Below are 27,995 nucleotides of genomic sequence, written 5' to 3'. Positions count from 1 at the left end.
TGGGTGGGCTCTCACTGGTGGTCCTGCAGTGTACCACCTGGTGGGAATGGACCAGAGCAAAGAACAAAGGTTGAAAGAAAGGGAAGCATTTTCTGAAGACTTTGAGTCCTTGGCTTCAGATGCACATTAAGGAAGGAGAGGCAGGGCCTGGTGGGAGCCCAGCCTGGCAGGATGAGATTGAGGGTCTAGCCTCTGAGCCTGGCCCACTTCTTGCCCACCCGTCCCAGAGAAGACTAGAAAGCAAGGATGCCTGGGTTTCTCACAGTGGATGGGGGCAGGGGCCTCTCTGTCCGAGGACGTCACCCATGAAACTTCCTCTGTCAGCCGCACAGGAAGCAGAGCCGGCTCAGGGCCCAGCTCGGAGCCAGCACAGGCCCCCAGGACCCCTGGGAAAGGGCCCACCCGGCCAGCCTCCAGGGACCATGGGCTCCAGAGCTGAGTAAGAAATGATCCACCCTCATCATTTGTACCAAGATTCCCAGGCCTGGGCAGGAGCAAAGGGGAGTTGGCTTGAGGCAAGCCTGGGAGTCTCAGCCACCCCCAGGGGCAGGTGGTAGCATCAGGGTCAACAGTTAGCTGGCCTTCCAGATGGACTGCACTCTGGGGCTTGCTCAGGCCACTCTTGGCCCCTCCTCTCTCTCTCTTCCTGGCTCCGGCTCCCTGTGATCATGGCTAGATCTCTATGAGTGCCTCTTGGTGTTTCTGAGTGGTAGCTTCCGGGAGACCAGCAGGGTAAGGGAGGAGGGGATGAGGGAGGTCGTATGTTTGCACTAGTGGCCGCTGGTGACTCATGTCCACCTGAAAGTGAGGTGCTGGAGTACACCATGTCAGGGACTCTGTGTGCAACTGGACAGGAAAATGTGTCTGCAACTGGTCCCCACCGCAGGTCTGGCTGTGTCTCTGTTTGAGGCCAAGTCCCGGCATCCTCTGTGTGGTATGGGAGACAGGGGAGGAAGGCAGAGGCTGTAGGGTTGTGGGGTTGTCAGGTAAGTACAGACGCACCCTGATCTCCTTTATCTGGTGAGGAATGTGGTGTGGACCACTGGGACCCCATGAAATCTCACACAGAGACACATGGGCAAACGACAAGGGTGCTCACACACAGCTGTGCAAGAAAAAGGGGACATTGATTCACCTGACATTTGCTCTGTCACACATGCTCTCGGTTCCACCCCACCCCACACAGACACCTGCACACTTCCATGAACCATACACTCAGCCCCCACACACATAACCTCCATGTGCTCACACAAGCCAAGGGCTTAGCCATGCACACAGTCAAACACACACATGCACTCTTGCTGTGTCCCACACTCATGGACACAATCGGCACCCTTGCACGTTCAGGCTCACACAGCCACCCACCACTCAGCACCACAAAGCCTTGGTGTCACACACACCAGATGGTCATTCACATGTGCACAATCACACACACACACACACACACACACACACACACACACACACACACAGGTCTGGTAAAGTTGTCAAATTCCACAGGACGGATCCACCCGCAGTGTTTGACTGGTTCTTTGAAGCTGCCTGCCCTGCCTCCCTACAGGAAGGTGAGTTGGAGCATGGGGTTGGGGGTTGGGAGGAACATGGGGGATGGACTTGATGCTTTGAAACTTAGAAGCCCACTCTCCCTACAGACCCCCCCATTCTGCGGCAGTTCCCCCCAGACTTCAGGGACCAGGTACTGAGGTGGGCTCCTTGCTTCCCCAGAACCAAAGCCAGTTCCCCAGGTGGATGGGGGATCTGAGCCTTGGGTCTGGAGCCGAGGGCTGGGGTCCCAACTTGAGTGGCAGTCTGTGATTCTCACCTGTAGGAGGCTCTGCAGATGGTGCCCAAGTTCTGCTTCCCTTTTGACATGGAAAGGTATGGAAAGGAGTGGAGACCCACAGGGAACCTGGGCTCTTGGGGACTTTGGGATTAAACACTCAGTGACTTGGACATCCCATATGACCAGGGACCCAGACAACTGGGCCCTGACCACTAGGGACCTATATGCATAGGAACCCAGAGACTCAGGGAACCAGGAACTCGGGAACGTGAAAACCCAGGGACCCATGAACTCAGGGTCTCAGGAGCCTGGAGACCCAGGGGCTCAGGAACTGGGAACCCATACATCTCATCTAGGGACCTGGACTCTGATACCAAATGATCTGATCAGGGACCAGGCTTATGGGTTCAGTACTAGGAATGGGGGGTGCATCTGAAAAACCAAGTCTCTCGGAGAACCCTTCCCACCTCCAGGGAGCCCCCCAGCCCTGCCGTCCAGCACTTCACCTTTGCCCTCACGGACCTGGCAGGCAACCGCAGATTTGGGTTCTGCCGCCTTCGATCTGGTGCCCAGAGTTGTCTCTGCATCCTCAGGTATGGGATATGGGGGGGGGGGTCTCACGTGGGGGAGCAGGAAGGGCCCAGGCCTTAGGCACTTCATGGAACCTGTGTCCTCTCTCCACAGCCACCTGCCATGGTTCGAGGTGTTCTACAAGATTCTGAACACAGTGGGGGACCTCCTAGCCCAGGACCAAGTGAGACCAGCCCTCCTCTCCTGCCCCAGCTGTCCCCAGCCCTGCTGTGAGATCCCAAGCCAGATCTGAGCTTGGCTCTTCCCAGGGCCCCCACAGCCTGAGCCATGGCCCTCAGAATCCCAAAGCCACCTCTGACTCAGACCCACCCTCATCCCCAGGTCCAGGAGGCTGAAATGCTTCTTCTAAACCTGCTGGAGCAGCCCCCAACTGGGCCCCAGGCCTCAGTGGGCCTGGAGCTGGTGAGTAGCCACCAACTCCTGGGTGCTGGACACTAGGTGGACGGGGAGGCTGCACGGCCAGCCCTGAGGACCACACAGCTATACCTGTCCCCCAGGGCAGCGGTCTGACCATCTCCAGTGTGCACGGTATCCTGCCTCCTGCCCCTGGGAATAGCAGACTGGTGAGCAGGGCTCGGGGACCCTGGAATTTTGGGCGTCCAGGTGAGGACAATCCCCAGACTGACCGAGCCTTTGCCAATGTCCCCACCAGCTTTCCTGTTTTGTGGCTCCGGACTCCGACTGTCTGCCATCCATTCCTGAGAATGTGAGTAGGAAGACCGGAGAGGAAACTCTGGGGGCGGGAACCCCAGAAGGGGATGTCGGATTTTGGCGGTCGCCCACGCCCAGCGCACGCCCCTCTTCCTTAGAGGAATCTAACGGAGCTGGTGGTGGCAGTGACAGATGAGAACATCGTGGGGTTGTTCGCCGCGCTCCTGGCGGAGCGAAGAATCTTGCTCACTTCCAGCAAGCTCAGCACGGTGAGACTGGGCCACGGTGAGGAGTGGCAAGGCCTTGGGTCTACCCCTGGGGGAGCCGGACCATAGAGTGATTGACACCTAACTCCAATCCCAGCGGGTCAGACCTGAGAGCAAAGTCCTGGCCCCACTCCCATGGGGTGCACAGTAGCTCCCGTTTGCGAGCGCAAAGTCCAGGCTCCGCCCACTATGGACCAGAGCAGGCCTGGCTCCGCCCATCTGGAGGAGGAAATTAGCTCCTAGGAGAAAAAATGGGTGGGTCTTGAATGCTGGCTCCACCTCCTAGGGGAGTGTCCAAATGAATTACATTAAAGCCCACCCTCTTTAGGGGTGTGATAAGAGGAGAGTCGTGACTCCTCCCTAGGGCGGGGACCAGGATGGGCTGAATATTAGCTCCGCCCCCTGGAGGGAGTGATTAGGGCGAGCGGAGTCCTGGCGCTACCCACTTAAAGCAGCACCATCCTCCCCGGGTACTACGACGGAGATTGATTGATTCCAGGCTCCGCAAATCCGAAGCTGCCCAAGATTCCTGTAGAAGATGACAGTGTTTGCATAGAACGTGCGGCTCATTCTCCCAAAAACTTCAAATCTACTCTAGAGGGCGTAGCTCCATGATAGAGAGCTTGCCTAGCATATGCAAGGCCTTAGGCTCTTCCCAGTACGGCAAAAAGAAAAAAAATCATCTGTAGGTGATTTATAATTCCTCAAAAAATTGAGAAATGGAGAAGCTATGTCAATAGCTGCTGTAGTCTAAACATGTTCAGTACAGATGTAATCTTTTCCGCAAATTTTTGATCTGTGGTTGGTTGAATTCGCGCATGCGGAACCCGCAGATACACAGGGTTGATTTTAATTAGCCAAATTCATGGTCTCCATCTGATTCCTAAAGGGTTTAAATTTTTGCCTGTCAGGGTGGAGAAGGGAGAGGAGATTAGGGAAGTCTGAGACGCCATCTCCGAAAGGGTACAACAAAGTTGGAAGTCAAGGCCCTGACTCCACGATCTCCCCCTTTGTCCCCAGTTGACGTCATGTGTCCACGCGTCCTGTGCTCTCCTGTATCCCATGCGCTGGGAGCACGTGCTGATCCCCACGGTGCCCCCGCACCTGCTGGATTACTGCTGGTGAGGAATGGGGAGCTGAGGAGGGGCGGGTCTAGGGATGGGGACTGGGGGCGGTGCCTGCATGACCCCACCCCCTCGGTCCGCAGCGCGCCCATGCCCTACCTCATTGGAGTGCACGCCAGTCTCGCCCAGGTGAGCGCGAACCGACCCGGAAGGTGGGGGCTGGAAGGATCCCCTTCCCTCCATATCCCCAGATACTCTCCCCTACCTGGGATCCTCAGGCTAAGTGGTGGCCCCCTCCCCCTGCAGAAAGTGCTAGACAAAGCCCTGGAAGATGTCGTGGTGATGAACGTGGACTCCAATACCTTGGAGACTCCCTTTGACGACGTGCAGGCGCTGCCCCCAGACGTGGTCAGTGTTACCCCCTCCCACATTCCTGCTCCCGGAAGCTAAGGCCCTCACACTTGTCCACTTCAGTGCTCCTTCCTTGTCCTGCAGGTGTCCTTGCTGAGGCTGCGACTAAGGAAGGTTGCGCTGAGCCCTGGGGAAGGGGTATCCCGTCTCTTCCTCAAAGCCCAGGCCCTGCTCTTTGGAGGGTACCGCGACGCGCTGGTCTGCAGCCCGGTGAGTAGCCAGGGTGGATACTAAGAGAGAGGTTTCTCTTGGGCATCTGAAGGGCTCACATGTTAAGGATATCTAGCATTTTTAGAGGGTTTACTTTGTGCCTCTCTTTGCCCATCTGTAAAATGGAACCCCCAACAGAACCCACGAAAATCGGTGAATGGGCATATTCTGCACATTTTGAGTAGTGTCTAGCATCTAATGAGCACTTGGCAAATTGTAGGTTATACTATTTACTATTATTTAATGCTCACAATATCATGAGATGAGTATCATTAGAACCCCAACTTACAGGTGAGGAAACCAAGACTTGGAAAAGTCCCACAGCAGGTAAATTTTGACGCTGGGACCTTGTTCTGCTCACTCCCACACATACATTTTTCACAGCTGTTCTATAATACTTTGTGGGGTGGGTTACTTATCATTTGCACATCTGGCATTCTTGTCCACTCTCCTTTTTAATCTGTGTATGCCCCCCTCCCCCCGCCAACATACAGCCACACCCACACTCTAATATTCCTCCCTCCAGGCAGGTTCCTACCTTCACCCTCCCAACCTCCTAGAGGTAAAGCCCAAGTCCTCCTCATGGCCTAAGAGGCCCTGCACAGGGCCAGGCATACAGCAGGCCGTAGGATGAAGGAGATAGCTGGGGGCGGGGGCCAGGCGCACAGGATGTGGGTCCTTCTTCCAGGGCCAGCCAGTAACCTTCAGCGAGGAAGCATTCTTGGCCCAGAAGCCTGGGGCGCCCTTGCAGGCCTTCCACCAGCGGGCCGTGCATCTGCAGCTGTTCAAGCAGGTGTGCCACAACCCTGAGGACCCCCCGGGTTTCTTGGGCGGGGCGAGGTGAGGGTGGACTGCCGGGTCCCTGGGGCGAGGTCTAAAAGCCGGGCGGGGCAGGAGCGGACTCCTGAGTCCCAGAGGCAAGGCTAGGACAGACTTCTGGGATCCTGGGGGTGCTGGAGATGCTCCGTCGGGGCCCCTCATTCCAGGATCCCCAGGTGAGAAAAGAGCACTGAACTCTTGGGTTGCAAAAGATGGAATGCCCTCAACTTCAGGGTTCCTGAGGGACAAGACCTGCTTCTAGTCCACTGGGGGCTTAGGGTGGGTTCAAATTGCTTATCTCTGAGCAGTGTCTTTATGGGTCAGAGGTGGGGGTCCTGATTGCATTTCCTTTTCAGGTGGGGGAGGTGGGTTGGGATATGTCCTAGGGATATGGGGGCAGAGGGCCTGGGAGAATGTAGGCAGGACTCAAGGCTCCTTTAGCTCAGGCCTTGGTTCTAGGGTTCCTGCAGGTGAAGTTGAGGATTCCAGGCCCACAAAAAGGGTGGGTTGGTCTGGAGGGGCAGGGTCCGATCCCTGGGGACAGGTCTTGGCCTGGTGTGTGCGAAGAGTTGAATCTCTGGTTTCGAGATTCCTGGGTCCTTGGGGTGGGTCTCAGGAAGGACCAGGGATGCTTCCTATTGACTGGGTAACAGAGACTGTCCCCATATTATGTCTGATCCTCCCACCACCCCAGTTCATTGAAGCCCGCCTGGAGAAGCTCAACACAGGGGAAGGGTTCTCCGATCAATTTGAGCAGGAGATTACCTGCTGCAGAGCCTCCTCAGGTGAGCCCTGACCCTGGCCTAGGCGTCCTCCCCCCATCAGCACCCAGCCTCAGTTCTCCTCCAATAACCACCTGTTCTCCCCTCATCCTAGGCCCCCTGCATTCCTACCAGATGTGGGCAGGCAACCTGAAGGTGAAGACATGTGACTATTACTGAGCTAATCTAATTCCACAGTAGTTCCCAAGAAGGATCACGATTGTGCTCATTTATGGAGTTGATCAAAGGACGGGGGCCGTCCAGCATCACACAGCCTTGGGTGGGGAGTAGGGTCTGGGATCCAGTCCAGCTGACCCCAGAGGCCCAAACCTCTCCCCTTTGGTGTCTTCCTTCCACAGAAAGGTGGCGGTGCTCTCCTACATTCAGTTAAAGCCAAAACCCAACCAGCCGTCAGGAACATGTATCGATCGGTGAGGTTGGACTGGGCAGGTCACACTTGCTGGGATGACAAGGGGGAGGGAGAGGACAGAAGACATTTTGACCTCATCCAGCACTAAGTGCACATTTTTATCAGAACTGAACCGGCAGTTAAACCGTTAACAATTCTTCCCATTTTTTATTTTCCATTTACCATATTCATTTCTGTCACAATCATTTTTTGTCCATTTGAAATCAACAGTCAAGATTCTCTGAATTATCTTTTGTTTTTCTCAGATAGAATATACCAGCTTCTGCCCATGTTTTTGTCGTTGTTTTCTCCCAAGTCCAGAAGTTTCCTGGGGCCTTTTGGCAGCTCAAAATGAAATTTGGTTTTATTCTTCCCTTGACTTTGAGACAGTGACATACTTTTATAAGGTCCTCTGCCCCTCCCCCTTTTATATGGAAGCTATTCCCTCCAGTAATTCTCCTTCCATCTGTATTACTCAAAGGAACAAGTTTATATTGACTCTTGGGTGGTGTCTAGGGAGTGGTGTATGCATTTGAGAGACAGAGACTGGTGGCAAGACAAGACGCAGCTGTCCTAGTAGACAGAGCCCACAAATGCCCAGTATCCAACCATCCTAGGATCTAATGCTCCCTTGTCCCTTCCATAGGCTAAGAGTGGCTTGAAGGGTATGCAGAGCCTGCTGATGTACAAGGTAAGGCTGGAAAATGGTCAGTAACCCCCTGCCCAGGAAGGTAGGGGTGGGACCCCCAGCTTTTGCAACCTCTTCCTAGGATGGGGACTCTGGCCTGCTAAGGGGGGGCTCCCTGAGGGCACCCAGCCTCACCAGCCGCTCAGATTGCCTACAGCAGCGCCTGCCTATCACCCAGCACTTTGGACAGGTAGGACCGTTCCCCTCCCCAAGCACATACCTGGATTACCAAATCCTCCACTTGCCTGCCACCCTACCACCTGAATATCTCACCTCCCTTCTCACCCTAAAATTTGATACCATCTTCAAACTCAGCCTGCTCAGAAAGCCCCAACTCCCCGATTCTGCGAGGTCCTCACTCTTACCCTCCCCACACCTGTCCTTTGCAGAATCGGCCTCTCCGCCCCAGTAGGAGACCCCAGCTGCAAGAGGAACACTCTGAGCCCCTGGGGAAGAGGTAAGGCTCACAGGGGGCAAGTGTAGGAAATGGAAGGCCAGGACCAGTGGGGAAGGTCCCAAACTCCAAAGCAGCCTTACTGGGGCTGGAGGTGTCAGGCAAATGAACGTTTGGGATTGCCCATCTTCAACCCAGGACACCTCCTCAGAGCCCTGAGGACACCCAGGGCCTGTGGGCAGAGGAGGCTCTGGACAGCAGCTTTTTGGAGTCTGGAGAAGAAATGGATTTGTTGAGCGAAATTCTAGAGAGTCTGGCTGTAGAAACCAAGAGCGTGAACAGCCTGAGACCAAGCCAGAGTTTAGACTGCTGTCACCGAGGGGACCTGGAAAGCTGCTTCAGCCTGGTGAGAGCCTTCCCCCTTCAACAGTGCATCCAACCTGCCAGCAGCTCCGCCCCATCTGAAGCTCACTCACTGCTTCTCCCCCACCTCTACCCCACACAGCCTGACCTGCCAGGAAGGTCGAGATGGCAATCAGATATCCAGAGATCACCAGAGCCCCAGCCCCTGTCCCTGCCTGCAGACCTGTCACCACTGCACAACACCCAGTCTTTGGATGCCCTGAGCTCCTCAAAGAGCCCCCATTCCCAGCTGCCCTCATGTGACGAACAAGAATTCATCACTCCAGCCCAGCTCTCAACAACTTCTGCAGACCCAAGTGGCCATGGGGAACCTAAATCCTCTCCACCCGCTCAGCCCTTAATCCCTCACCTCTTCCCTCCTCACAAGGCAGCTGAGGATCCTAGCACCCAGGACAGCCCATGCTCCAGGCTCCCTACAGCATCTACCCAGCCCAGCCCTCCAAAAAGCCCCCAGCTTCTGGCCCCTACAAAGTCAACTTGTGACACTGTCTGGACGTCCCAGTCCCTTGATTCTGATTCTTCCTCAGATCTCAGTTCTCTGGAGAACCCCACAACCCAGTCTCCTCAGGCCCAGGTAGGCCATGCTCACCTCCAGCTCCCTAAGGAACCAGTAGCCCCCAACTTGCCTTCCTCTTGCACCAGCAACTGGCAAGGGCCCCAGGCTAGCAGGCGGTCCCGAGTTGCTGACCTTAAGAAGTGTTTTGAAGGTTAAGGATTGGGATCTAGAGAAGATCCCTGGTCTCTCAATAAAGTTGTGAGAGCCCAAAGCTGGTTTTGCTTGGTGAGTTTATCTAAAACTTTCTCTCTGCTTAGAAACCTACCTGACTCACCTCCCTCCCTCCAGCCTCTAACTAGCTCCAAAGCTCCTCTCTTCCAGGAAGTCTTTCCAGCCCCCTGGACTTTTTTTTCTCGGTAGGACTGGGGTTTAAACTCTAGGCTTTGTGCTTGCGATGAGTCACACCTCCAGTCCATTTTGCTCTGGTTATTTTGGAGATGGGGTCTTGTGAATTATTTGCCTAGGCTGGCACTGAACCTCCATCCTCCTGATCTCAGCCTTCCAAGTAGCTAGGATTACAGGCGTGAGCCACTGGTGCCCAGACCCTTGGATCTTTGCAACCTTAACAATTCATCTCAGCTCCATCTGGACTAATGTTCCCACTAGCTCAAAAAAGCTTTATTACAGCTCTACCAACTTTATATAAATATATAAAAAATGAGCAGCCGCACCCTCCCTTACCCTCAAAGGCAAAGTCTTTGAAGCACCTTCTTCCCTTCTATTCTTAAGCACTGGGTGAGTGTGATTGCCCAGAGAGGGCGCTGCCTTCCCCCAGGGTCACACAGCAAGGGAAGGGAGATGAAGGGGAGGGGACCTAGATGGGCAGGCAGCCCCGCACCGGCTCCTTGGAGTCCTGTGAGGCCCGGGCCTCCGCTGCGTGGGAGAACTGAAAGAAAGGATAGGGGGTTGTTGGGCCTGGAGCAGCAACAGAATTCTCAGCAGAGCCAAGATGGTGAGGCAAGCAGGGAGGCAGGACCCCAGCCCCGGCAGCCCAGCTGCATGCAGAGTCAAGCAGAGGCAGCATGCTGCACAGCCTGCCAGGCGGGTGCCCCAGGTCCCCCCAAGTCCTCCTGAGCCATCAGAGGCTGGTGTCTCGGTGGCGGCTGCTGTGTGCCAGGGAGTGCCGGGCAGTCCTGGGCAGTGGTGGTGGCTGTGGCTGGCCTCAGCATTCAGATGAGCCGCTCCTCCGGCGGCAACTTGAGGTTGGGGGGTGGCGGCGCACGGGCACCCACCTGCTCCTCGCTGCTGGGCCGGTAGGTGCCTTCCGTCTGCCTCTTCTCTCGAAGTTTCCGAACCAGCAGCGCCAGCCCCACAGCCAGGAGCAGGACACCCAGAATGGAAAACACCACAATGATAGCAGTGATGGCCCCCTGAGACTGCAGGAGTGGGAAAGAGGACAGGTGTGACCCACCTGTCTGAGGGTCCTATCCACATCTGAGCTGCCCTCGGGGCTTCAAATGTGCCCCCACAAACCCCCTGCCCTGCCTCACAGGAGTCCCTAGAGCCTCATCTGCTTTGGGACTCCAAGGATCTCCCCCAGAACCCACCCCAGGTGGTACTCCAGTCCCCACCCCCCAGCTCTGGGCTCTATATGAGGGGCAAATGGGTGCGGGCGGCGAGGTCTTAGTATCTTCATTCTAAGACACTCTAGGGCTCACTTTTCATCCCACTGATAGGCTGCTCTTTCCCACCCGGAACTCTCCAGTGCCATCCTGACCTGCCACCTGGGGAGGGCAGCCCCCTCCCCTCCAACTGCTGCATGTGGGACTCCTCAATAGCTTTCTACATTTGTCCCTGACTCACCAGGCCACCACCGGAGCTGGGGACTGTGGGCGAAATAGTGGTGTCATTTGTGTTCAGTGCTGTGAAAGAGAAAAAATGAATGTCCAGCTCTCCTCCTTCCCACCTCAGCCATCTGCACCTTTCTTGGGCACCCGCTCCCAGAGCAGGGGCCAGTTAAAACTCTGCTCTGGCTCGCTTAGTGACTCAAGCAGTAGAGCATCTGCCTAGCAAGGGTGAAGCCCTGAGTTCAAATCACACTACCTCCAAAAAATGCAAATCGTTTACCAGGCACCAATGGCTCACACCTGTAATCCTAGCTACTCAGGAGGCAGAGGTCAGGAGGATCACAGTTCAAAGCCAGACTGGGCAAAAAGGGGTGGAGTGGCCTACCTAGCAAGCATGAGGCCCTCATGCTTCAAACCTCAAAACCACCAAAAAAGTGTGCAGCTAGAATAGGGATTGCAAGTGCCCTGAAGGTCCCCTATCCTGGGTGTTGGCTTCTCTGGCTACCCGCAGCTCAGAAGCCCAGCAGGGAGCAAATCAGCCAGCCCTTATTTGTGTAGAGTTGGGGGTTAGTAGAACAGACAGCGCCGGAAGCCCGGCCCTCCCCCCATCTTAAGGGCCCTTAAGGACCTGGGCGGATCCAGACCTTCCTTGGAGAATGTGAGTCACACCTCCCCCAGGCTCCCGAGAAACAGCAACAGAAGGACTGAGTGGCCGGCTTGGTCCACGGCCATGACAACCTGGGCTGGGAGCGCCCGGCAAGTCTCCTCCATCTCCCAGTCTCTACTATACAAAGGCTCAGGGACGCAGGCCTCCCCTCCCCCAGCTCCTGTGGAGCCCAGCACCCCTAACCCACAAATTCCACTCCCTCAAGAACTCACTGTCCCAGGAAGGAGACAGAAATTCCAACACCATCATTCCTCGTCGATCCCTTGGATCGACTCCCCAGTTCTTGACTCTTTGCGCCCCAGGTACCCAGCACTTCTGAGCCCCGCCCCCAGCCGAGAAACTCAGGAATCCGGGCCCCTTTCCCCAGCCTGGTACCTACCTTGCCCCCAGGCTCGGCTCCAGAGGGCCGGCAGCAATGGCAGGCCAAGCGCCAAAAGCGGCCCCAGGACCGGGGTCGCCATGGGCTGGGCGGCAGGTGGGTGGCGCCAGGGACCCGGCTTCTCCTGCGTGCCGCTTCTACCGCATCTTGGGCCCGGGGTACCTGTGACCCGGCACCTGGGGGCCGAGAGACGGAGAAAGGCCGGGGCGTCGGGCTGGGGGCTGGATCCAGGCGCAGGCACTCGGGAGAGGCGAAGCGGGCCGGGACACCCAGGAGTCCGCCCCGCCCCCAAGGGTCAGAGATTAAAGATTAACTCTCAGGCCGCGTTCCTGGGCAGCGAAGTGAGGGTGGGGGCAGGCCAAGCTCAGCGCCCTGTCTTCCTACCTGGTCCAGGCGTCTTTGACCTTGCACAAGTTTTCCGTCCTGGTCCCTCTCTCGAACCCTGGCTCAGTCCGTCAGCCGCCGGGTCCGACCCCACCGGCCCCGCCCGCTCACGTGACCGGGAAAGTTTAGTCACTCACCTGGGAGGGGAGAGCACTTCCGGCTTGTGCACCTGAGCCTAGATGAGAGGGCGGAGCCGAGGGGGGCGGAGCCACGCCTCCGGCGCACCTGTAACGGAACCCCATTCCACCATGAGAACCGGCAGTGAAAAGGCGGAAGCGCGCAGGTGTTAAGGACTTCGCACCTGTATTTCGGGAACATTTATAGGATTGTACAGGTGTAGAGACACACGGAACATGGAGACACCCGTGTCGAGGGCAGACTCGGATGGGAAGCGCTTAATGAAAAAACAACTGTATAGTAAACACCTGGCTGGGGGCAAAGAGGTATGGAAGACACCTGCACGATGTTCTCAGGCAAGATCACTTACGGAGACATCTGCATTGAATCACGTCCATTCGGAGTATACTGAATGGAAGCACACCTGTGTGGGAAAACATAGGGCTGAGACAGACACTCCTGGGTGGACTACACCTGTTTTGGAAATGAATCTGCAAAGCTCACCTATGAAATGGGCGCTACGTGTATAGATGAATTCCTAGGCGGGAATGGATTGGAAATACCTGCCTGTGACGCAGTTCGATGGCAACACACCCATATGGGTTTATATGTAACTGGAACACACGTATAATGAATTCATGGGTCGAGGAATACCTGCTGTAAAACATACCTGCGAGGTAAAAGAAACCTTCCTGTATAAAGAACACCCGAATAGAATTGAGGCCCACAGATAACAGGGAGTTATCTGAGAGAACACGCTTCCATGGGAAAACATCTCTGTCCTTCGTGTTGTGGGGCACCTGCAGAGGAACACCTGCGAATCAAAATATCTGCTAGCTGTAACAGGTTGGTTTGTCTGGGATTCATAGACGCCTGTCTGAACAGAGGCTGGCTGGAAATTAAACGAGCCCCCACAGCTGTATCTTTGGATAAAGGATGATAGTAATAACCCGACCCTCTCCCAAAGACTCTTGGGTAAAGAGTGATAATGAAAGGATAATTAATTCATTCTAGAATATATAGCGATAGTTAAGGATCCCAGATCTGTTTAAATTTCCGCTTTGTCCTTTAGTGAGAGTAAAGACTGGGAAGTTTAACTGGCTTCCTCATCTGTAAAGTGGGAAAGCTAGTATCACCTACCTTATAGGGTTTTGCCGAGGACGGTGGGAGAGGTGAGTAAAAGGCCTGGCATGTGAAACGCACTGAATCAATGCTAGCTATTATTACTCGCTGTCAAGTGGTGAACTTCCCCCTAACGGTGAGACAAGAAACTGCGCACAAAACTAGTGGGCGGAACATTCAGCAGGTGCAGTCAGAGAGACTGGCTGAGGCCCCCGCCTCCGGTGCTCCGGCACCAGATCCTTATTCCCTAGCCGCCCCTGGAGCACTGACCCTTCCTCCACCCCTACCCCCAGGCTGGCCTGGAGAGAGCAGTCAGCCGGGCGTCAGGATCCGGCTGCGGCCCCTTTAAGTAGCCCGGCCCGCGGTGGAGCCGCGCGGCTCAAGGCAGCCCCAGGTCAGCTGTGAGGCCCCGCCCAAGTGGGAGGGCGAGAATGGACGGGCGGGCACAGTTCAGGCGGCTTAAACCAATTGGAAACCGACTTTGCAGCCGCGCCGCGTATTGATCTTCTGTTTCCCTGTCTGAGTGGAACCAAGAAAGGAGGCGCGCGGGCGGGATGAAAGGAAGGAGGAAGAGCTCCGCCTCTTGATCTTCTGTTTCTCTAACCGAGTGCGGAATCTGACATACGCGGGCGGGCAGTTGAAGCGCTTAGCTAGCGCAGAGTTCTTGCGTGCCTCTGAGAAAAGCGAGAACTTTAGTTCTTGAAGAGGATTAGTAGAGGAGGGAGGTCAAGTGTAAAGAGATTATGAAGCCCAGTCCTTGACATCTCCCTCCCCCACTCCCTTAAAAAAAAGAGAAAGAAGGTAAACTGAGGCAAGCAGAGGCAGAATTGCAATCAGAACTGAGACTACTGAGCTCTTTATCCTCTTTCCAGGACCCCTGGCGCTCCTCGGCTTTGCAATACTAGCGCATCCTAGGCATCCCTCCCCACGCCATCAGCTCCGCCCTCGGCCCCCTCCCCCCTGCCAGCAATGCGGGTCGGGGGAGGAGACGCAAGTTCTGGCGCGGGCGGCGACGGCTAGCAGTTATCATCTCCAGCAAGTGCCAGAGCCCGGCCAGCAGCGCAGAGGTTGCGGTACCAGTGGTCGCGGAGCTGGCCCTGGGGGGCCCCGGGGGGGAGGGGGATTCGCAAAGCCCCCATTGAGGCCGCCGCTGCCGGGCCTCCCCTCCCCCCCCGGGCAGGCGCCATGCCGGGGGGTTCAGGCGACGCGGAGCGGCAGCAGCGCTGGGGTCGCCTGTTCGAGGAGCTGGACAGTAACAAGGATGGCCGCGTGGACGTGCACGAGTTACGCCAGGGACTTGCCCGGCTGGGTGGGGGCGACCCAGATCGCGGAGCCCAACAGGTACCCCCGCCGGGACCCCCTCCTAGCGCCCGACTGTGCGCCTCCGCCTGCGCCGGGTAACCCAAGCCCCTGAATGGAGCCGCTGGAGCCGCCAGGGACTACCTGTGGCTGGACTCCAGGACCTCTGTCTCGGCTCCCTTTCCCTGCCCACCCGTGCCTGACCTAATGGGTTCGCAAGACAGGGCTGCTAAGGCCACAGGCCTGCAGCTCCATTGCAAGCACCTGGTTTTCCTGGAGGAGGAGGGGAATGTCTGCCCACTGTCCGAAACACACCCTTCTCCAGGCTCGGCACAGCACCAGATCATAATCCCACCTCCAGTGGTCACACCCTCCCCCGCCCCCTTCGGGTGCCCATTGCCCTTCCAGCCCACTGCCTCAGTGTCTATGTTTACATTCTCTGCCGGCCCTTTCCCGGGGCCTGGCTCATTGCCCCAGGCTGCCCCAACCAACGACTTAATTCTGCCTGAGGCCACCCTCCACTATCAAGGCCACCTTCCACTGTCCAGGCAGGAACTTGCCCTCCCTCCCGGGCATTGCAGGTGTGCTCATACCTGTAGCCCCCAGGTGTCCCTGAAGCAGGCCCAGAGCATCCTTGAGCCTTCAGTCCAAGCTCCCACTTTCCAGACTGGTAATATGGAGGCCCTGTGGCTGCTCAGCTTGGATCTGTCATGCCGTGAATTAACCGGGACCGGGACCGTTTCTAAAGAGGGGCCCTGAGACTTCGGTGTGGACAGGTTTTTATAAGAGCTTGGGAGGACAGGCTTTGGAGACAAGAACCCAAGGTTATCACTTCCCAGTTCTGTGACCTTGAACTAGTTACTTGACTTTGAAAAGAGCCTCGTTTCGCTCACCAGAAAAACTGTACAACCGCCACGCACTTACATACCTATTGTGGCCTTGGGCATCTTGCTGAGAAGTGAGCTGATTGAAGGAAGGGGGAGATGTCCCCTGCCCCCCTTCCTTGAAGCACTGGAGGAAGGGTTCCTGACGCATAAGGCGTGTTGTGCCACCTCCAGATTGGGGAGCAGCCTCCTGGAGCCCCCTCTGTTCCCTTTCCCTCTGCCAGGGCATCTCTCCTGAGGGTGCCACAGATCCAGATGGAGGGCTCAGCCTGGAGGAATTCAGCCGGTACCTGCAGGAGCGGGAGCAGCGCCTGCTGCTGATGTTCCATAGCCTTGACCGCAACCAGGATGGTAACTGTCAGCCTGCAGGCTGGGGGTGGGGCCAAGGGTTAGAACCGGCACTGCTGCTGGGAGGGGAGGGCTGTTCTTCCCTATGACTCACTGGCTATTTTGGGAGTTCTCCTCAACATCCCCCCCCCCAACTAGGTGTTTTGAGGCCCAAGCAGCCCCATCCCACCTCCTTTTCCCTTCTGAAGTGGGATCCTTATTATTACTCTTGGGTTTCTCCCCCATATTGCTCCCTGTGGGATGAAGACTACCTCCCCAGCTCCCTGGCAATCATCTAGGTTCTGAATATTGCTTCTTAATCCCCTGTGGCACAGGCACAGGGACCCTATAACCGCCCCGGAATTAGTTGACAAATTCATTGCTGGAATCCAGAACTCCCCAGCTCAATTCTACCTCTCTGGTCCCAGTGGGATCTCCCTACAGCCACGTTGGTAGGATCCCCATTCCCAACTATCCTAATCTTTGGACTTGGGGTCACCGGGGATCCCACACACACCCTTCCCCACCTGGGACCCCTTTCCAGGTCATATCGATGTCTCTGAGATCCAGCAGAGCTTCCGAGCTCTGGGCATTTCCATATCATTGCAACAGGCAGAGAAAATTCTACACAGGTGAGTGGTGAGAGGTTCAGAATCCCAGGTAACTGGAAACCTTGGGACCCCCTCAATCACTTCATCTTCTGGGCCCCAGACCCAGTTCCAGGGAGGGTGGAGCTGAGAAGTTGAGCTTTGGAGTCAGATCTTAGGCCAGACACTTGACCGCTCTGAGCCTCAGGTTCCCCTGTGTAACATGAGGGCAGTAACATAGCTCCCGAATGGGATTGGTACAAGAGAGAAAGATTAACACAGGAAAACCCCAGGAATGTGATTAGAGCAGTACTAGAAATCTGGGAAGCTCAGTACTCCCCAGATCTGCAAAGCGTAGCAGAACCTCACCGTAGTCCTAGACACTGAAGTGTCACCTCACCCCTCAGCATGGATAGAGATGGAACAATGACCATCGACTGGCAGGAATGGCGCGACCACTTCCTGCTGCATTCCTTGGAAAACGTGGAGGATGTGCTGTATTTCTGGAAGCATTCCACGGTGAGGGGGTGGCGTGCACGCTTTCCTGTGGTTGGGGGGTGGGGTGCTGTTCAGGCCTCCCTGGGGTTTAGACTCCCAAGGAGTAGGGAGCAGATAAAGGATGAAGCTCTGGTCCTCTCTTCCTGTATTTGGGGGTTCAGAATCCTGGGGACCCCACTGGGACATTTCTGCTATCTGATTGGAGCCCTTCAGACTTGCTTAAAGGACCTCTGGGGGTGGTTTGTGGGAACTCAACAATCACTGACATTGGAGGGACCAAAGGACCTGTTGGAAGTAGGGAGGGAGCTTTGGTCCAGATCCTCAGTTCCTGAGTGTCAATCCCCAAGGATCTGATTGTATCCGGAGGGGATACATCCACTGGATGGGATGAGGACCTCTTGGGACATCCAGAAACTTCCATCCCAGAGAGGCATGGGGTGGACTGTGCATGAGGATCATTCCTTCTGGGCGGAGTCCTGGGGTTCTCACATGTGAGGCCCTGCAGGGGTCTTAGGGTATGTTTTGAGTGGGCTCCTTCCCTGAGATCTCAGTTACTCTAGAGAGACCTTTCTGTGGCAGATGCTCAGGTAGGATCCTTGGGTCGATTTGGAGGACCCTTGGGAGTATCTGACGGATCCTTTAGTAAGATTTGGTGGAGTTCAGTGGATCCTTTGTTGGGATTTGGTGGCTCCTTGGTGGAATTTGGTGGCTTTCCAAGAAGTATCTTAGGATCTTGCTGGGAAATTGCTGGGTTGGATGTTTTGATGGTGCCTGATAGAATCTGAAAGGGATCTACTAGGCTCTCTGGGGTGTCCTGGAATTCACAGAGGAGACTCCCCAATTTGGGACTGAGTTGTATCTCCTCACCTCTGCCATGACACGACACCTCCACCCCCATCCTTAGGTCCTGGACATTGGTGAGTGCCTGACAGTGCCCGATGAGTTCTCCAGGCAGGAGAAGCTGACAGGCGTGTGGTGGAAGCAACTGGTGGCTGGTGCTGTGGCCGGCGCAGTGTCACGGACAGGCACAGCACCTCTGGACCGCCTCAAGGTCTTCATGCAGGTGAGGGGCTCTGAAGGGAGCCACCCCATCATCCAGGCACAGGGCCTAGAAGGGGATCACAAGGCCACCTTATTTCCCCACTCAGGTCCACGCCTCAAAGACCAACCGATTCAACATCCTGGGCGGCCTACGGAGCATGATCCAAGAGGGAGGCTTCCTGGCTCTGTGGCGGGGCAATGGTATCAACGTGCTCAAGATTGCCCCCGAGTCTGCCGTCAAGTTCATGGCCTATGAGCAGGTGAGGACAGGCGCCGGAACAAGCCTAGGGTACCTGTGAGGATTCTTGGGGTTGACTTGGAGGTGAGGGATGTACGAGACTCCCCAAGGAGTTGGGGGGGGGTGGTTTCTGCTTCCCTACATGACGCCCACAGTGGCCAGCTCTGTGGAAACCAGAGAACAGCGGAATGTATGGAAGGCTTGACCCTGCAGGCCTAACCACACCTGTGTCCCACCCTCAGATCAAGTGGGCCATCCGGGGGCAGCAGGAGACGCTGCACGTGCAGGAACGCTTTGTGGCTGGCTCCCTGGCTGGCGCCACAGCCCAAACCATCATTTACCCCATGGAGGTGAGAAGGAAGGGCCCAGCGGACTGTGGATGGGATAGGGGCTACCATCAGTGTGTCACCCTGGATTGTGACTGCTTCTCCCTGATTCAGAACCACAGCTGGAAGAGAGGAGGCTGTTTCATGCCTGGCCTGTCTGGATATTACAGTGGTGGCTGCTGGCCACTATGGACTGGCTTTATCTCAGAACAGAGCGCTTATTCTGAGGGGCCACCACTTCTAGATATTGGCTGTGTTTCAAGAAACCATTTTAAGTTTTCAGGTTGTGCAGTATATCATTAGGATTCTGAACGTGACAAAAAACTCAAGATGAAATGAAATCTTGAGATGAGAAAGTTAAGAGACCCCTATTCCCCTATACTTATTTCACCACCTCAGCATGTAGCATCCACCTCATGGGCCCAACATGGCTGCTTGTGCTCTGCTCATTAAACATCCCACATTCTAGCCAATAAAGAAGAAGCCACAAAGGAGGGAATACTCCCTCACCTTTGAAAATATTTTCTGAAAATCATGCTTAACTCCTTCAGTTTTATTGGCTAGGACTTCGTGACGTGGCCTACATCTAGGGAAGACAAGAAATGTGGGTTTATTTCTAGCTTGCTGAAACTTTCTATTATTAAGGAAAAAGAAGCTGGATGCCAGTGGCTCACACCTATAATCCTAGCTACTTGGGAGGCAGAGATCAGTAAGTAGTGGTTTGAGGCCATGTAGGCAAACCGAGACCCCAAAATAACCGGAGCAAAATGGACTGGAGGTGTGGCTCAAGTGGTAGAGCACCTGCTTTGCAAGCATAAAGCCCTTGGTTCAAACCCCAGTCCTCCCCCCAACCCCCCAAAAAAGGAAGAAGGGAACAAGATACTGGAGATGGTTACAGTGTGTGCTGCACTCTGGTAGGCATGACTGTTTCTAGATACAGATTTGGGGACGACAAAAATTATCAAGTAAATGGGTCTCTTTTAATTCAGTTATTCTCAAGATATTTACATCTGGAATAGATGGGTTTTGTTTTGTTTTTTAGCGGCACTGAGGTTTGAACTCAGGGCCTCACATTTGCTAGGCAAATGCTCTACCACTTGAGCCACACCACCAGCCCTTTTTTCTGATGGGTTTTTTCAAAATAGTATCTCTCAAACTATTTGCCCCGGCTGGCTTTGAAACGTGATCCTCCTGATCTCTGCTTCATGAGTAGCTGGGATTACAGGCGTAAGCCACTGGCACCTGGCCTCAGGGTAGCTGTTTATAAGCATCTTCATTCTTGGATATAAGGATGCTGGAATAGCTTTCCAAGGATAGCCGTGTTGTCCCCCAGGTGCTGAAGACCAGGCTGACCCTGCGTCGGACCGGCCAGTACAAGGGGCTGCTAGACTGTGCCAGGCGGATCCTGGAGCAGGAAGGACCCCGCGCCTTCTACCGCGGCTACCTGCCCAATGTGCTGGGTATCATCCCCTATGCAGGCATCGACCTGGCCGTCTATGAGGTCTGTGGACAGCCCACCCTCCCTTCCCCCTCTGGGGTTGGCCCATGCCCTTCCTTCCCCTGGAGCTGACTCAGTTAACCTCACATAGCTGGAGGAGGACAATCATGGGGTGAATAGCACCGTGGGCTCTGGAATCCTGGGGATCCCCAGCAGACATCAGACTCCCTACTCTGCCTTGTACCACTGCAAGTTGTTTTTTGTTTGTTTATTTGTTTTTTAATGATGTTGGGGGTGAAACCCAGGACCTCACGCATGCTGGGCAAGTGCTCACCACCCAGCTGTGCAAGAACCTTGATATTGCAGTTCAGCCTCCTGTGGTCACCTGGGAGGTGGGGACTGCTCTAGCTAAGATTTATGAGCACAGAAAAAGATGAGCCTCAGAGATGCCCATCTTCCCCAAAGTACATATGGGACACAGCCTGTCTGCAGGCTGACAAATTCTGCAGCATCCACCTGTTGCAATAAAAACCGCACCCGTGCCCAGCATCTTGGGGCTGTCATAAACAGAGGCAGGACCAGGGCACTCTTGCTGTTTCTTTTCCAGGAGCCTTATGATTGCTTTAACCTTCCGGCCTGGCCTCCCAGTGAGCCCAGCTCAGATGTCCCCAGGAATCCTCCCTAAATCTTTATTTATTTAGGTGGCACTGGGGCTTCAACTCAGGAGGACCTCACACTTGCTAGGCAGGCGCTCTTAACTGCTTGAGCCACCCATTTTTGTGTTGGTTTTTTTTTTTTGGTTTTTTTGTTTGTTTGTTTTTTTGAGATAGGGTCTCAGGAACTATTTCCCCGGGCTGGCTTCAAATCGCGATCCTCCTGTCGCTGCATCCTGAGTAGCTAGGATTACAGGCGTGAGCCACTGGTACCCAGCTAGATGCAATCATATTTAACACATTTTTCAACAATAAAAGGAGTTTGCAAGTCTAAGAAGTCTGAGAAACCATGTGCTATCTTGTCCAAGGCCATGTTAGCTCCTTAAAGGCTCTGACGAGTCCTGCAGTAAAGTGATTTAACTTTCTGGGGGTGAAGCCCAGGCCCAGCAAGCAGAGCACACTACCTGTGAGATACCTCTCCAGCACCTCCAGCACCTCTTTTCAACAGAATAGCTCTTTCTGTTGTTACTGTCATCATTGTTTTGTTGCTTTGGGGTTTTTTGGTTTTGTTTTTGGTGGGACTGGGGTTTGAATGCAGGGCTTCACACTTGCAAAGCAGGTGCTCTGCCACTTGAGCCACACCCCCAGTCCATTTTGCTCTGGTTATTTTGGAGATGGGAGTCTCATGAACTGTTTTACCTGACTGGTCTCAAAACTTGATCCTCCTACCTTAACCTCCCTGGTGCCAGGATTTCAGGCATGCACCACCACACATGGCTTAATGGAGCATATCTTAATAACTTATTAAACATCTATTTGGCATGCCTGTAATCCTAACACTCAGGAGGCTGAGGCAGGAGGATCACAACTTGGAGACCAGCTCGGGCTATATAGCAAAACCCTGTCTCAAAACAAAAAAAATCAAAACATCTATTTGGCAAATGCTGCTCCAGACCCAAAAGAAAGCTATTCAAAGTGCAAAGGCAATGGTGGTAAACACTTGCCTCCCTTTCACCCAATCTGTGCCTCGGCCAGACATTACTAATGGATCCCAGTACTGAGGCCTTCTCAACCCAGTTCCACTTCCGGTCAGACATTGCCAATGGATTGGAATTGACACAGGAAATGAAACCTATGAGCCCCCCCTGACAAAAAGGTCTTAACGCCCAGGGCAGGGGTCTACAGATACAGCTCAGTGGTGAACATTTGCCTAGCACGTATTCCCAGCAACCTGAGAGGCTGAGATTGGGAGTATAAGCCCAGGAAAAACATTAGCAAGACCCCATTTCAACCAACAAGCCAGGCATAGCCATATATATCTGTAAACCCAGCTACTCAGGAGGCATAGGTACAAGGATCACAGTCTGAGGCCAGCCATGACAAAAAATGTAAGATCCTACCTGAAAAGTAAAGTAAAAAAGGACTGGAGGTGTGGCTCAAGCACTAGAGCACCTGCTTAGCAAGTGTAAGGCCCTGAGTTCAAACCCCAACACTGTTAAAAAAAAAAAAAAAAAGAAGAAGAAGAAGAAAAAAAACATATATAAAGACCATGGTAAAAGTTTTCAGAAGGGATGGGCCACGCTAAAGACCTTGAGCAGAGTTCTGGACCTGGTTGAGGCTTAGAATATTGGTTCTCATCTGTATTTTATAGCCCTTTGCGAGTAACTTTCTCTGCGCCTCAGTTTCTCATCTGTAAAATGGGAATAACAATAGATAATACTTGTCTTTGAAATTTTCTGGAAGCAGCCTGTGCCACAGAGATGTGAGTGACTTATTCAGATAGGAAGACAAGAAAGACAGCCATCGCAGGGTGTGTCCACTCATTTCCCAGGGCTGCTGTAACAAAGTGTAACAAAACAGCTGGTTCAAGCAACAGAAATGTGCATGTTACACTCCTGGAGGTCAGAAGTCCATGTTCATGTTGTCAGTGGAGCCACATGCCCCTGAAGCCTGTCAGAATCCTCCTGCACCTCCTGCTAGCTTCTGCTGCTCTCTGGCAATTATTGGCATTCCTTTCTTTCTTCAGACAAGGTCTTGCTGTGTTGCCTAGGCTGGCCTTGAACTCTTGGGCTCAAATGATACTCCTGTCTCAGCCTCCCAGATAGCCAGGACAGATGTGCACCACTATGTCCGGCAGCACTCCTGGATTGTAGATACATCACTTCAGTCTCTGGCTCTGTTGTCACCTGGCTTTCTCCTTCGTGTGTGTGTGTGTGTGTGTGTGTGTGTGTGTGTGTGTGTGTGACTGGGGTTTGAACTCAGGGCATCACACTTGCAAAACAGGCACTGTACCTCTTGAACCACACCTCTGTATAACCATTTTGCTCTGGCTATTTTGCTTGCTAGGAAGATGCTCTACCACTTGAACCACTCTACCAGACCTTGCTCTGGTTATTTTGGAGATGGGGTCTTTTGAGCTATTTGCCTGGGGTTAGTCTCAAACCTCAGTCTTCCCGATCTCAGCTTGGGTTACAGGCCTGAGCCACCAGTGCTCAGCTATTTTTTTTTTTTAATATGGAACACTTCATGAATTTCCCTGCCATCCTTGCACAGAAGCATGCTAATCTCTGTTATCGTTCCAATTTTTTAGTACATGTGCTGCTGAAATGAACACTGTCCTCTCTCTTTGGAGACAGAGTGTCACTGTGTAGCCCAGGCTGGTCTCAAACTCTCGATTCTCCTGCTTCAGTCCCAAGTGCTGGGATTACAGGTGTGCACCACCACACCCAGCTTCTCTCATAAGGACACCAGTCATACTGGACTAAGAGCCCACCGTACTCATCTTTGCTTGTTACATCTGCAAAAGACCCCATTTCGAAAGATCCCATCCTCAAATACAGGGTGGTAATGTCACACAATTGGTTGCAAGTGGAACTCCATCCCTTGGGTCTGCTGGGAGGCAGTGTAGACCATGCACCATACAAGGGGCAAGGGAGCTGGTGTGACACACGGGAGAGTCAGTCCTTCCACGGCTGCTGCTGGGGATGCTGGTTTCACAGAGCTTCCTTCTGGTTCCTGACTGGTCAGCGCATCCTAGCCTCAGGAGGGGTTGTGGCTACTGGCAGGTAGACATAAGGTTCTGAGAATCAGTGAGGGAACAGTGAGGGAATCAGTGAGGGACACTGCAGTGTCTGCCATGGTGCCTGCCTTTCAGAGTGAGTTTGTTGCAGTGGCTGTCCTAACAAGCTGCCCCACACTCAGCAGCTTCAGGTAACACAAACATAATTGCCTTTTGGTGGGAAGGTCAGAAATCCAAAATGACTGTCTCACTGGCCTTTGTAAAATCCAGATGGCGGCAGGACTGCATTCCTTCTCGAAGGCTCTAGAGGGGCCTTCAGATTCTAGAAAATCCATTGCTTTGTCTGTCCCAGCTCCTAGAGGCCCCACATCCTTTGGCTTATTGCCCCTTCCTCCCTCTTCAGAGAACCATCTTCCTCTCTCTCTCTCTTCAGTTTTTTTGGCAGTGCTGGAGTTTGAACTCAGGGCCTTGTACTTGCTAGACAAGCATTCTGCCACCACACCAGCAGCACTCTTTGCTTTAGTTCTTTTTGAGGTAGAGTCTTAAGTTTTTGTCCGGGCCAGGCTTGGACCTCAATCCTATTTCTCCTGCATAGCTGGAATTACAGACATGAGCCACCATGCTTGGCCTCACATGTCCATTTTTAAAAATTTTTTTTAAATTTGCTCTGAGGATGAAACCCAGGGGCACTGCATGTACTGAGCACACTCTACCACTGAGATACAACCCCAGTCCCTTTCTTGTTTTCTTTCTTTTTTTTTTTTTTTTTGTTCCGTTGCAGGAATGAAGCCCGGGGCCTTAGCACATGCTAAACAAGTGCTGTAGCACTGAGCTATGTCCCCAGCCCCTTCCTCCTCTCTTAATAAGAGCCCTTAAGACATCATTGGACCCAGTGAGGTAATCCAGGATAATCCTCCATTCGAGGTCCTTAATCATGTCTGTAAAGTCCTTTGTGCCATGGACAGTATAACCTACATGCAGATGCCGGGAATCCAGGCAAGCATGGTCCAGGGGTCAAGGTGAAGATGAAGGGAAGGGATGCAGGGGAAGTGTTTGCCCAGCCCCAAGGATGTACTACAGGCTCAGCCAGTGCCAGCTGTCTGTCACGAGACACAAAGCTGGCCACAAGGCTTTGAAACCAGGACCCTGGTATCTGCCACCTCCCCCAGCCACCTACTCCTTTCTCCTCTCTAGACCCTGAAGAACCGGTGGCTCCAGCAATATAGCCATGAGTCTGCAAACCCAGGAATCCTTGTGCTCCTGGCCTGTGGCACCATCTCCAGCACCTGTGGCCAGATTGCCAGCTACCCACTGGCCCTGGTCCGGACCCGAATGCAGGCCCAAGGTGAGGCCTGGTTGGGTGGGTGGGGGATGGGACAGGGAAAGGCTTACCACTTAGGGCCCACCTGCTCTTCCCCAGATCCTGCAGTACTGGGATCCTGAATTTGGATGGCCTTGTCCATCTCTGGGTGTCAGTTTACCCACTGTGACACAAGAAGGGAAGTCCTTTTTCCTTAGTATCCACTAGCAGAACAGACACAACCAGCGTAAGAAATGCTTAGTCCTAAAACCACTTAGCAACTGTATCACATTTCCAGGCGGAACTAACTTGAGCTATTTGTAAGGCTAGGTTATAGCCAGGAACAAGGTTAAGAAAACTTGGGGCCAGGCTAATTGTTGGTTTTTTTTCCTCCTGTATTTTCCTTTCATGTTTTTTTCCCCCTCCTCCACTATCCCCAAATCTGTCTTGAGAAATTTCTTGGGGAAGTTTACCTTTGTATTTGGCGATTTTCACTGGGGAGACTGTCAGGGAATAAGACAGACATGGTGTCCGCCCTCATGGGGCTCACAGCCTGGAGAGGAAGAAAGAGGCTCAATAAAGTGTTCCACACTTAAGTATCGACTTAGGGTTGAATAAAGGGGAGAAGGAGGAGCCTAACATAGACTGGGGTGCCACAGAAGGCTCCCCTGAAGAGGATGACCAGGAGTTACCTGGGAAGAGGAGGGAATTGACACCCGGGAAGGGGCCATTCCCACCCTCTCCCACCACACACACCCCTGCTCTGTTTCCATTCATTCCCAAATCTGGGCCCTCAAGATTGGTAGCCAGTTCCAAGGCCCATGGAAGTCCTGACTTTGAGTGGTAGGTCCCTATTAGTGTAACCCTCATCCCTCCTGCTGCAGTGGCCACCTGACCCAGCCCTGGGGAGCAGGAGGGAGAAGTGAGAGGGGGTGCTTCGGCCTTACCTAGCCCCCCAACCCCTCCCAGCCTCCATCGAGGGTGCCCCGCAGCTCTCCATGATGGGTCTGCTTCGCCACATCCTGTCCCAGGAGGGCGTGCTGGGCCTGTACCGGGGCATTGCCCCCAATTTCATGAAGGTCATTCCGGCCGTGAGCATCTCCTATGTGGTCTACGAGAACATGAAGCAGGCTCTGGGGGTCACATCAAGGTGAGAGCCCCCAAGGTCTCTTGCCCTGACCCGGTATCCCATACTGCTGTCCTCAGCCACCGCAGATGGAAGGCCCAACCAGTGGATCCTCGGTCCCTCCACCCCATCCTTGGATCCTTACACTTCAGTCACTGGATTCCCACGCCCCCGCTCTCTAGCTCCCCAGCCCAGCAACTCAAGTCTGATACCTGAACCACGGATCCAAAATTATCCACACCCTTCATCCTTATCCCCTAAATCACTGCACCCCACACCCCAAAGGTGGATCCCACAATTCCCTGTCCCACCCACTGGGTCCTGAGCCTCCCAAGTCTTAATCACTGGGTCCCCCACAATTCACTGAATGGATCCCCATAGCCCCAGCACCTCATCACCCAGACCTCTCAGTTACCGGTCTGCAGGCTGGGCAGCGCTGGGTCCCGGATCCCCAGCCTCACTTGCAACCAGATGACCATGCCTGGCACCTGGCCTCTCCAAGCTCAGCCACTGGATTCTGGATATCAAGAAACCTCAGCCTCTGGATCCTGACGGTGCAATGCCTGGATCCTGGGGGCCCGCCACTGGGTCCCATCTCCCCTACTACTGGATTCCTGGGTCCACTTACCTTGACTGGGTCCCAGGTCCTTCTGCTCTGACTGCCGGATTCCTACACACAAGCCCTGTGTCCACCCCTCCACTGACACCGTCACTGAATCCCAGGTTCCCAATTCCCACCCCTCTGGATTCTGGCTCCCAGAACCACAAATGAGCGAGCTCGGGACTCCGCGGCTGCAGCTGCAGGATCCCAGGTTCCTTCATCCCAGTCATGGATGCTGAAACCTAGTCCACAGAACACAGACCCTGTTCCAAACAGGCCCTGGGTACCACCATCCTTAACGCTCAGAAACCCAGTCTGAGTCCTAACAACCCAGGTACAGCCTCCCTGGTACCACACACCCCCATCCCAAACCAGCCCTGGAGCCTGCTCCCCACGGAGCCACAAGACGCAGGGTGCCCTGCGGGAAGCCCAGCCATGGCCCCTGACTCCAGACAACCTGGTCTGTCCGGGGGGGGGCCCGTGATGTGGCCCACCACCACCACCACAAAGCAAGGGGAGGGCTGTGTGACCCAAGGCCCAGAATGCTGGGTTCCCCCCACCCACCTCAGCATGGCCACACACCTCCCGGCCCCGCCTTGCGGGGAAGCTGCCCCTCCCCCACCTACACACACGCACAAGCCCCTCTGGGTGGGAGGTGGCAAAGAGGCAGTCTTAGTCCAGGACATACTAAGGGGACCCCCGCCCCTGCACTGCCAGTCCCTCCCGAGCTTCAGAGATTTACAAGCCAGGAACAAATCTACATAGAACACCCTTCCCAGTTACGCAAAACAGACATCCCAAAACTCACTCGGGGGTCTATTTTTCTACCAGAGAGAGCAGCAAAGCCCCGCCCCACCAACCCACTCCCCCACGTCCATACTTTCTGCACTTTATACTGAGCTAGGAAAACTGGGGGTCCCCTCTCTTTACTCCCCAGTCTTTGGGGGTCCCCAGTAAGAGTGAAAGAAGAACTGAGATGTTGGGGGCTGGAGGACACCTCCATGGCTTCCCCTCCCCCACCGACACCATGCCCCACCTCTCTCTGCCTGTGTGTATTATTTCAAAGGAAATGACGAACAGAATAAATTTTCCAAGCTCTCTCATTGTTTTTGTTTTTCTGAAGGGGGAGGTGGCATGACACCACATCAAAGTACCCACAGGGGTGGGGCTCAAGCG

At 54.3% G+C, this 27,995-nt stretch overlaps 3 protein-coding genes and 1 non-coding gene across 11 annotated transcripts; 2 read left to right on the top strand and 2 right to left on the bottom strand.

Annotated features, from left to right (window-relative positions):
• Nucleotides 1-148: 148 nt before the first annotated feature.
• On the top strand, nt 149-9,182 carry Dennd1c (DENN domain containing 1C). Of its 3 annotated transcripts, XM_020176148.2 has the most exons (23): nt 156-439; nt 1,501-1,565; nt 1,653-1,696; nt 1,829-1,878; nt 2,257-2,376; nt 2,468-2,537; nt 2,696-2,776; nt 2,872-2,937; nt 3,027-3,080; nt 3,184-3,294; nt 4,312-4,412; nt 4,499-4,544; nt 4,662-4,763; nt 4,851-4,976; nt 5,665-5,769; nt 6,490-6,580; nt 6,672-6,712; nt 6,916-6,987; nt 7,612-7,656; nt 7,736-7,843; nt 8,043-8,110; nt 8,246-8,453; nt 8,553-9,182. In XM_020176148.2, the coding sequence occupies exons 1-23, from the start codon at nt 306-308 to the stop codon at nt 9,180-9,182; spliced, it is 2,538 nt and encodes an 845-aa protein (XP_020031737.2). In that variant the 5' UTR covers nt 156-305. The 3 variants fall into 3 exon arrangements, with proteins under 3 accessions (XP_073910538.1, XP_073910537.1, XP_020031737.2); XM_074054436.1 differs by having other exon boundaries at nt 150-439; nt 8,246-9,182; XM_074054437.1 differs by lacking the exon at nt 6,916-6,987 and having other exon boundaries at nt 149-439; nt 8,246-9,182.
• Crb3 (crumbs cell polarity complex component 3) lies at nt 7,114-15,894 on the bottom strand. Of its 5 annotated transcripts, none has more exons than XM_074054443.1 (7): nt 13,501-13,870; nt 12,731-13,030; nt 12,381-12,468; nt 11,860-12,035; nt 10,830-10,888; nt 10,259-10,402; nt 7,114-9,912 (listed from the first exon to the last, which is right to left on the bottom strand). In XM_074054443.1, exons 4-7 carry the CDS (start codon nt 11,939-11,941, stop codon nt 9,841-9,843), a joined length of 357 nt encoding a protein of 118 aa, XP_073910544.1. In that variant the 5' UTR covers nt 11,942-12,035; nt 12,381-12,468; nt 12,731-13,030; nt 13,501-13,870; the 3' UTR covers nt 7,114-9,840. The 5 variants fall into 5 exon arrangements, with proteins under 5 accessions (XP_073910544.1, XP_020031751.1, XP_073910543.1 ...); XM_020176162.2 differs by having other exon boundaries at nt 12,731-12,784; XM_074054442.1 differs by having other exon boundaries at nt 12,731-13,870.
• On the top strand, nt 14,373-27,922 carry Slc25a23 (solute carrier family 25 member 23). 2 transcript variants are annotated; one of them, XM_074054438.1, is made up of 11 exons: nt 14,373-14,823; nt 15,890-16,016; nt 16,537-16,624; nt 16,987-17,098; nt 17,982-18,140; nt 18,226-18,378; nt 18,599-18,706; nt 20,016-20,183; nt 24,987-25,137; nt 26,062-26,242; nt 26,644-27,922. In XM_074054438.1, the coding sequence occupies exons 1-11, from the start codon at nt 14,668-14,670 to the stop codon at nt 26,768-26,770; spliced, it is 1,530 nt and encodes a 509-aa protein (XP_073910539.1). In that variant the 5' UTR covers nt 14,373-14,667; the 3' UTR covers nt 26,771-27,922. The 2 variants fall into 2 exon arrangements, with proteins under 2 accessions (XP_073910539.1, XP_073910540.1); XM_074054439.1 differs by lacking the exon at nt 26,062-26,242 and having other exon boundaries at nt 14,375-14,823; nt 26,299-27,922.
• Nucleotides 23,282-23,387, bottom strand: LOC141417070 (U6 spliceosomal RNA). The gene has a single exon (XR_012441696.1). It is a non-coding gene; the product is annotated as a U6 spliceosomal RNA (small nuclear RNA).
• Nucleotides 27,923-27,995: the final 73 nt, after the last annotated feature.

The sequence above is a fragment of the Castor canadensis genome, chromosome 14 (genome assembly GCF_047511655.1).
Source record: "Castor canadensis chromosome 14, mCasCan1.hap1v2, whole genome shotgun sequence".
Lineage (NCBI taxonomy): Eukaryota > Metazoa > Chordata > Mammalia > Rodentia > Castoridae > Castor > Castor canadensis.
The sequence above is the reverse complement of the archived record's forward strand: the minus strand, read 5'-3'. Positions and strand labels throughout refer to the sequence as shown.

Excerpts from the sequence above, each read along its gene's own strand:
- Dennd1c (XM_074054436.1), top strand. The coding sequence starts at position 306 with ATGAAACTTCCTCTGTCAGCCGCACAGGAAGCAGAGCCGGCTCAGGGC. Across the intron at positions 1,697-1,828 it reads CCCCAGACTTCAGGGACCAG|GAGGCTCTGCAGATGGTGCC; the intron begins GTACTGAGGTGG and ends TCTCACCTGTAG. Across the intron at positions 2,538-2,695 it reads ACCTCCTAGCCCAGGACCAA|GTCCAGGAGGCTGAAATGCT; the intron begins GTGAGACCAGCC and ends CCTCATCCCCAG.
- Slc25a23 (XM_074054438.1), top strand. The coding sequence starts at position 14,668 with ATGCCGGGGGGTTCAGGCGACGCGGAGCGGCAGCAGCGCTGGGGTCGC. Across the intron at positions 14,824-15,889 it reads CAGATCGCGGAGCCCAACAG|GGCATCTCTCCTGAGGGTGC; the intron begins GTACCCCCGCCG and ends TCCCTCTGCCAG. Across the intron at positions 18,141-18,225 it reads GCCTCAAGGTCTTCATGCAG|GTCCACGCCTCAAAGACCAA; the intron begins GTGAGGGGCTCT and ends TTCCCCACTCAG.
- Crb3 (XM_074054440.1), bottom strand. The coding sequence starts at position 15,894 with ATGCCCTGGCAGAGGGAAAGGGAACAGAGGGGGCTCCAGGAGGCTGCT. Across the intron at positions 12,469-12,730 it reads GATTCAATGCAGATGTCTCC|GTGCGCCGGAGGCGTGGCTC; the intron begins GTAAGTGATCTT and ends GTTCCGTTACAG. Across the intron at positions 12,036-12,380 it reads GAAGTGCTCTCCCCTCCCAG|GTGCCGGGTCACAGGTACCC; the intron begins GTGAGTGACTAA and ends CTCGGCCCCCAG.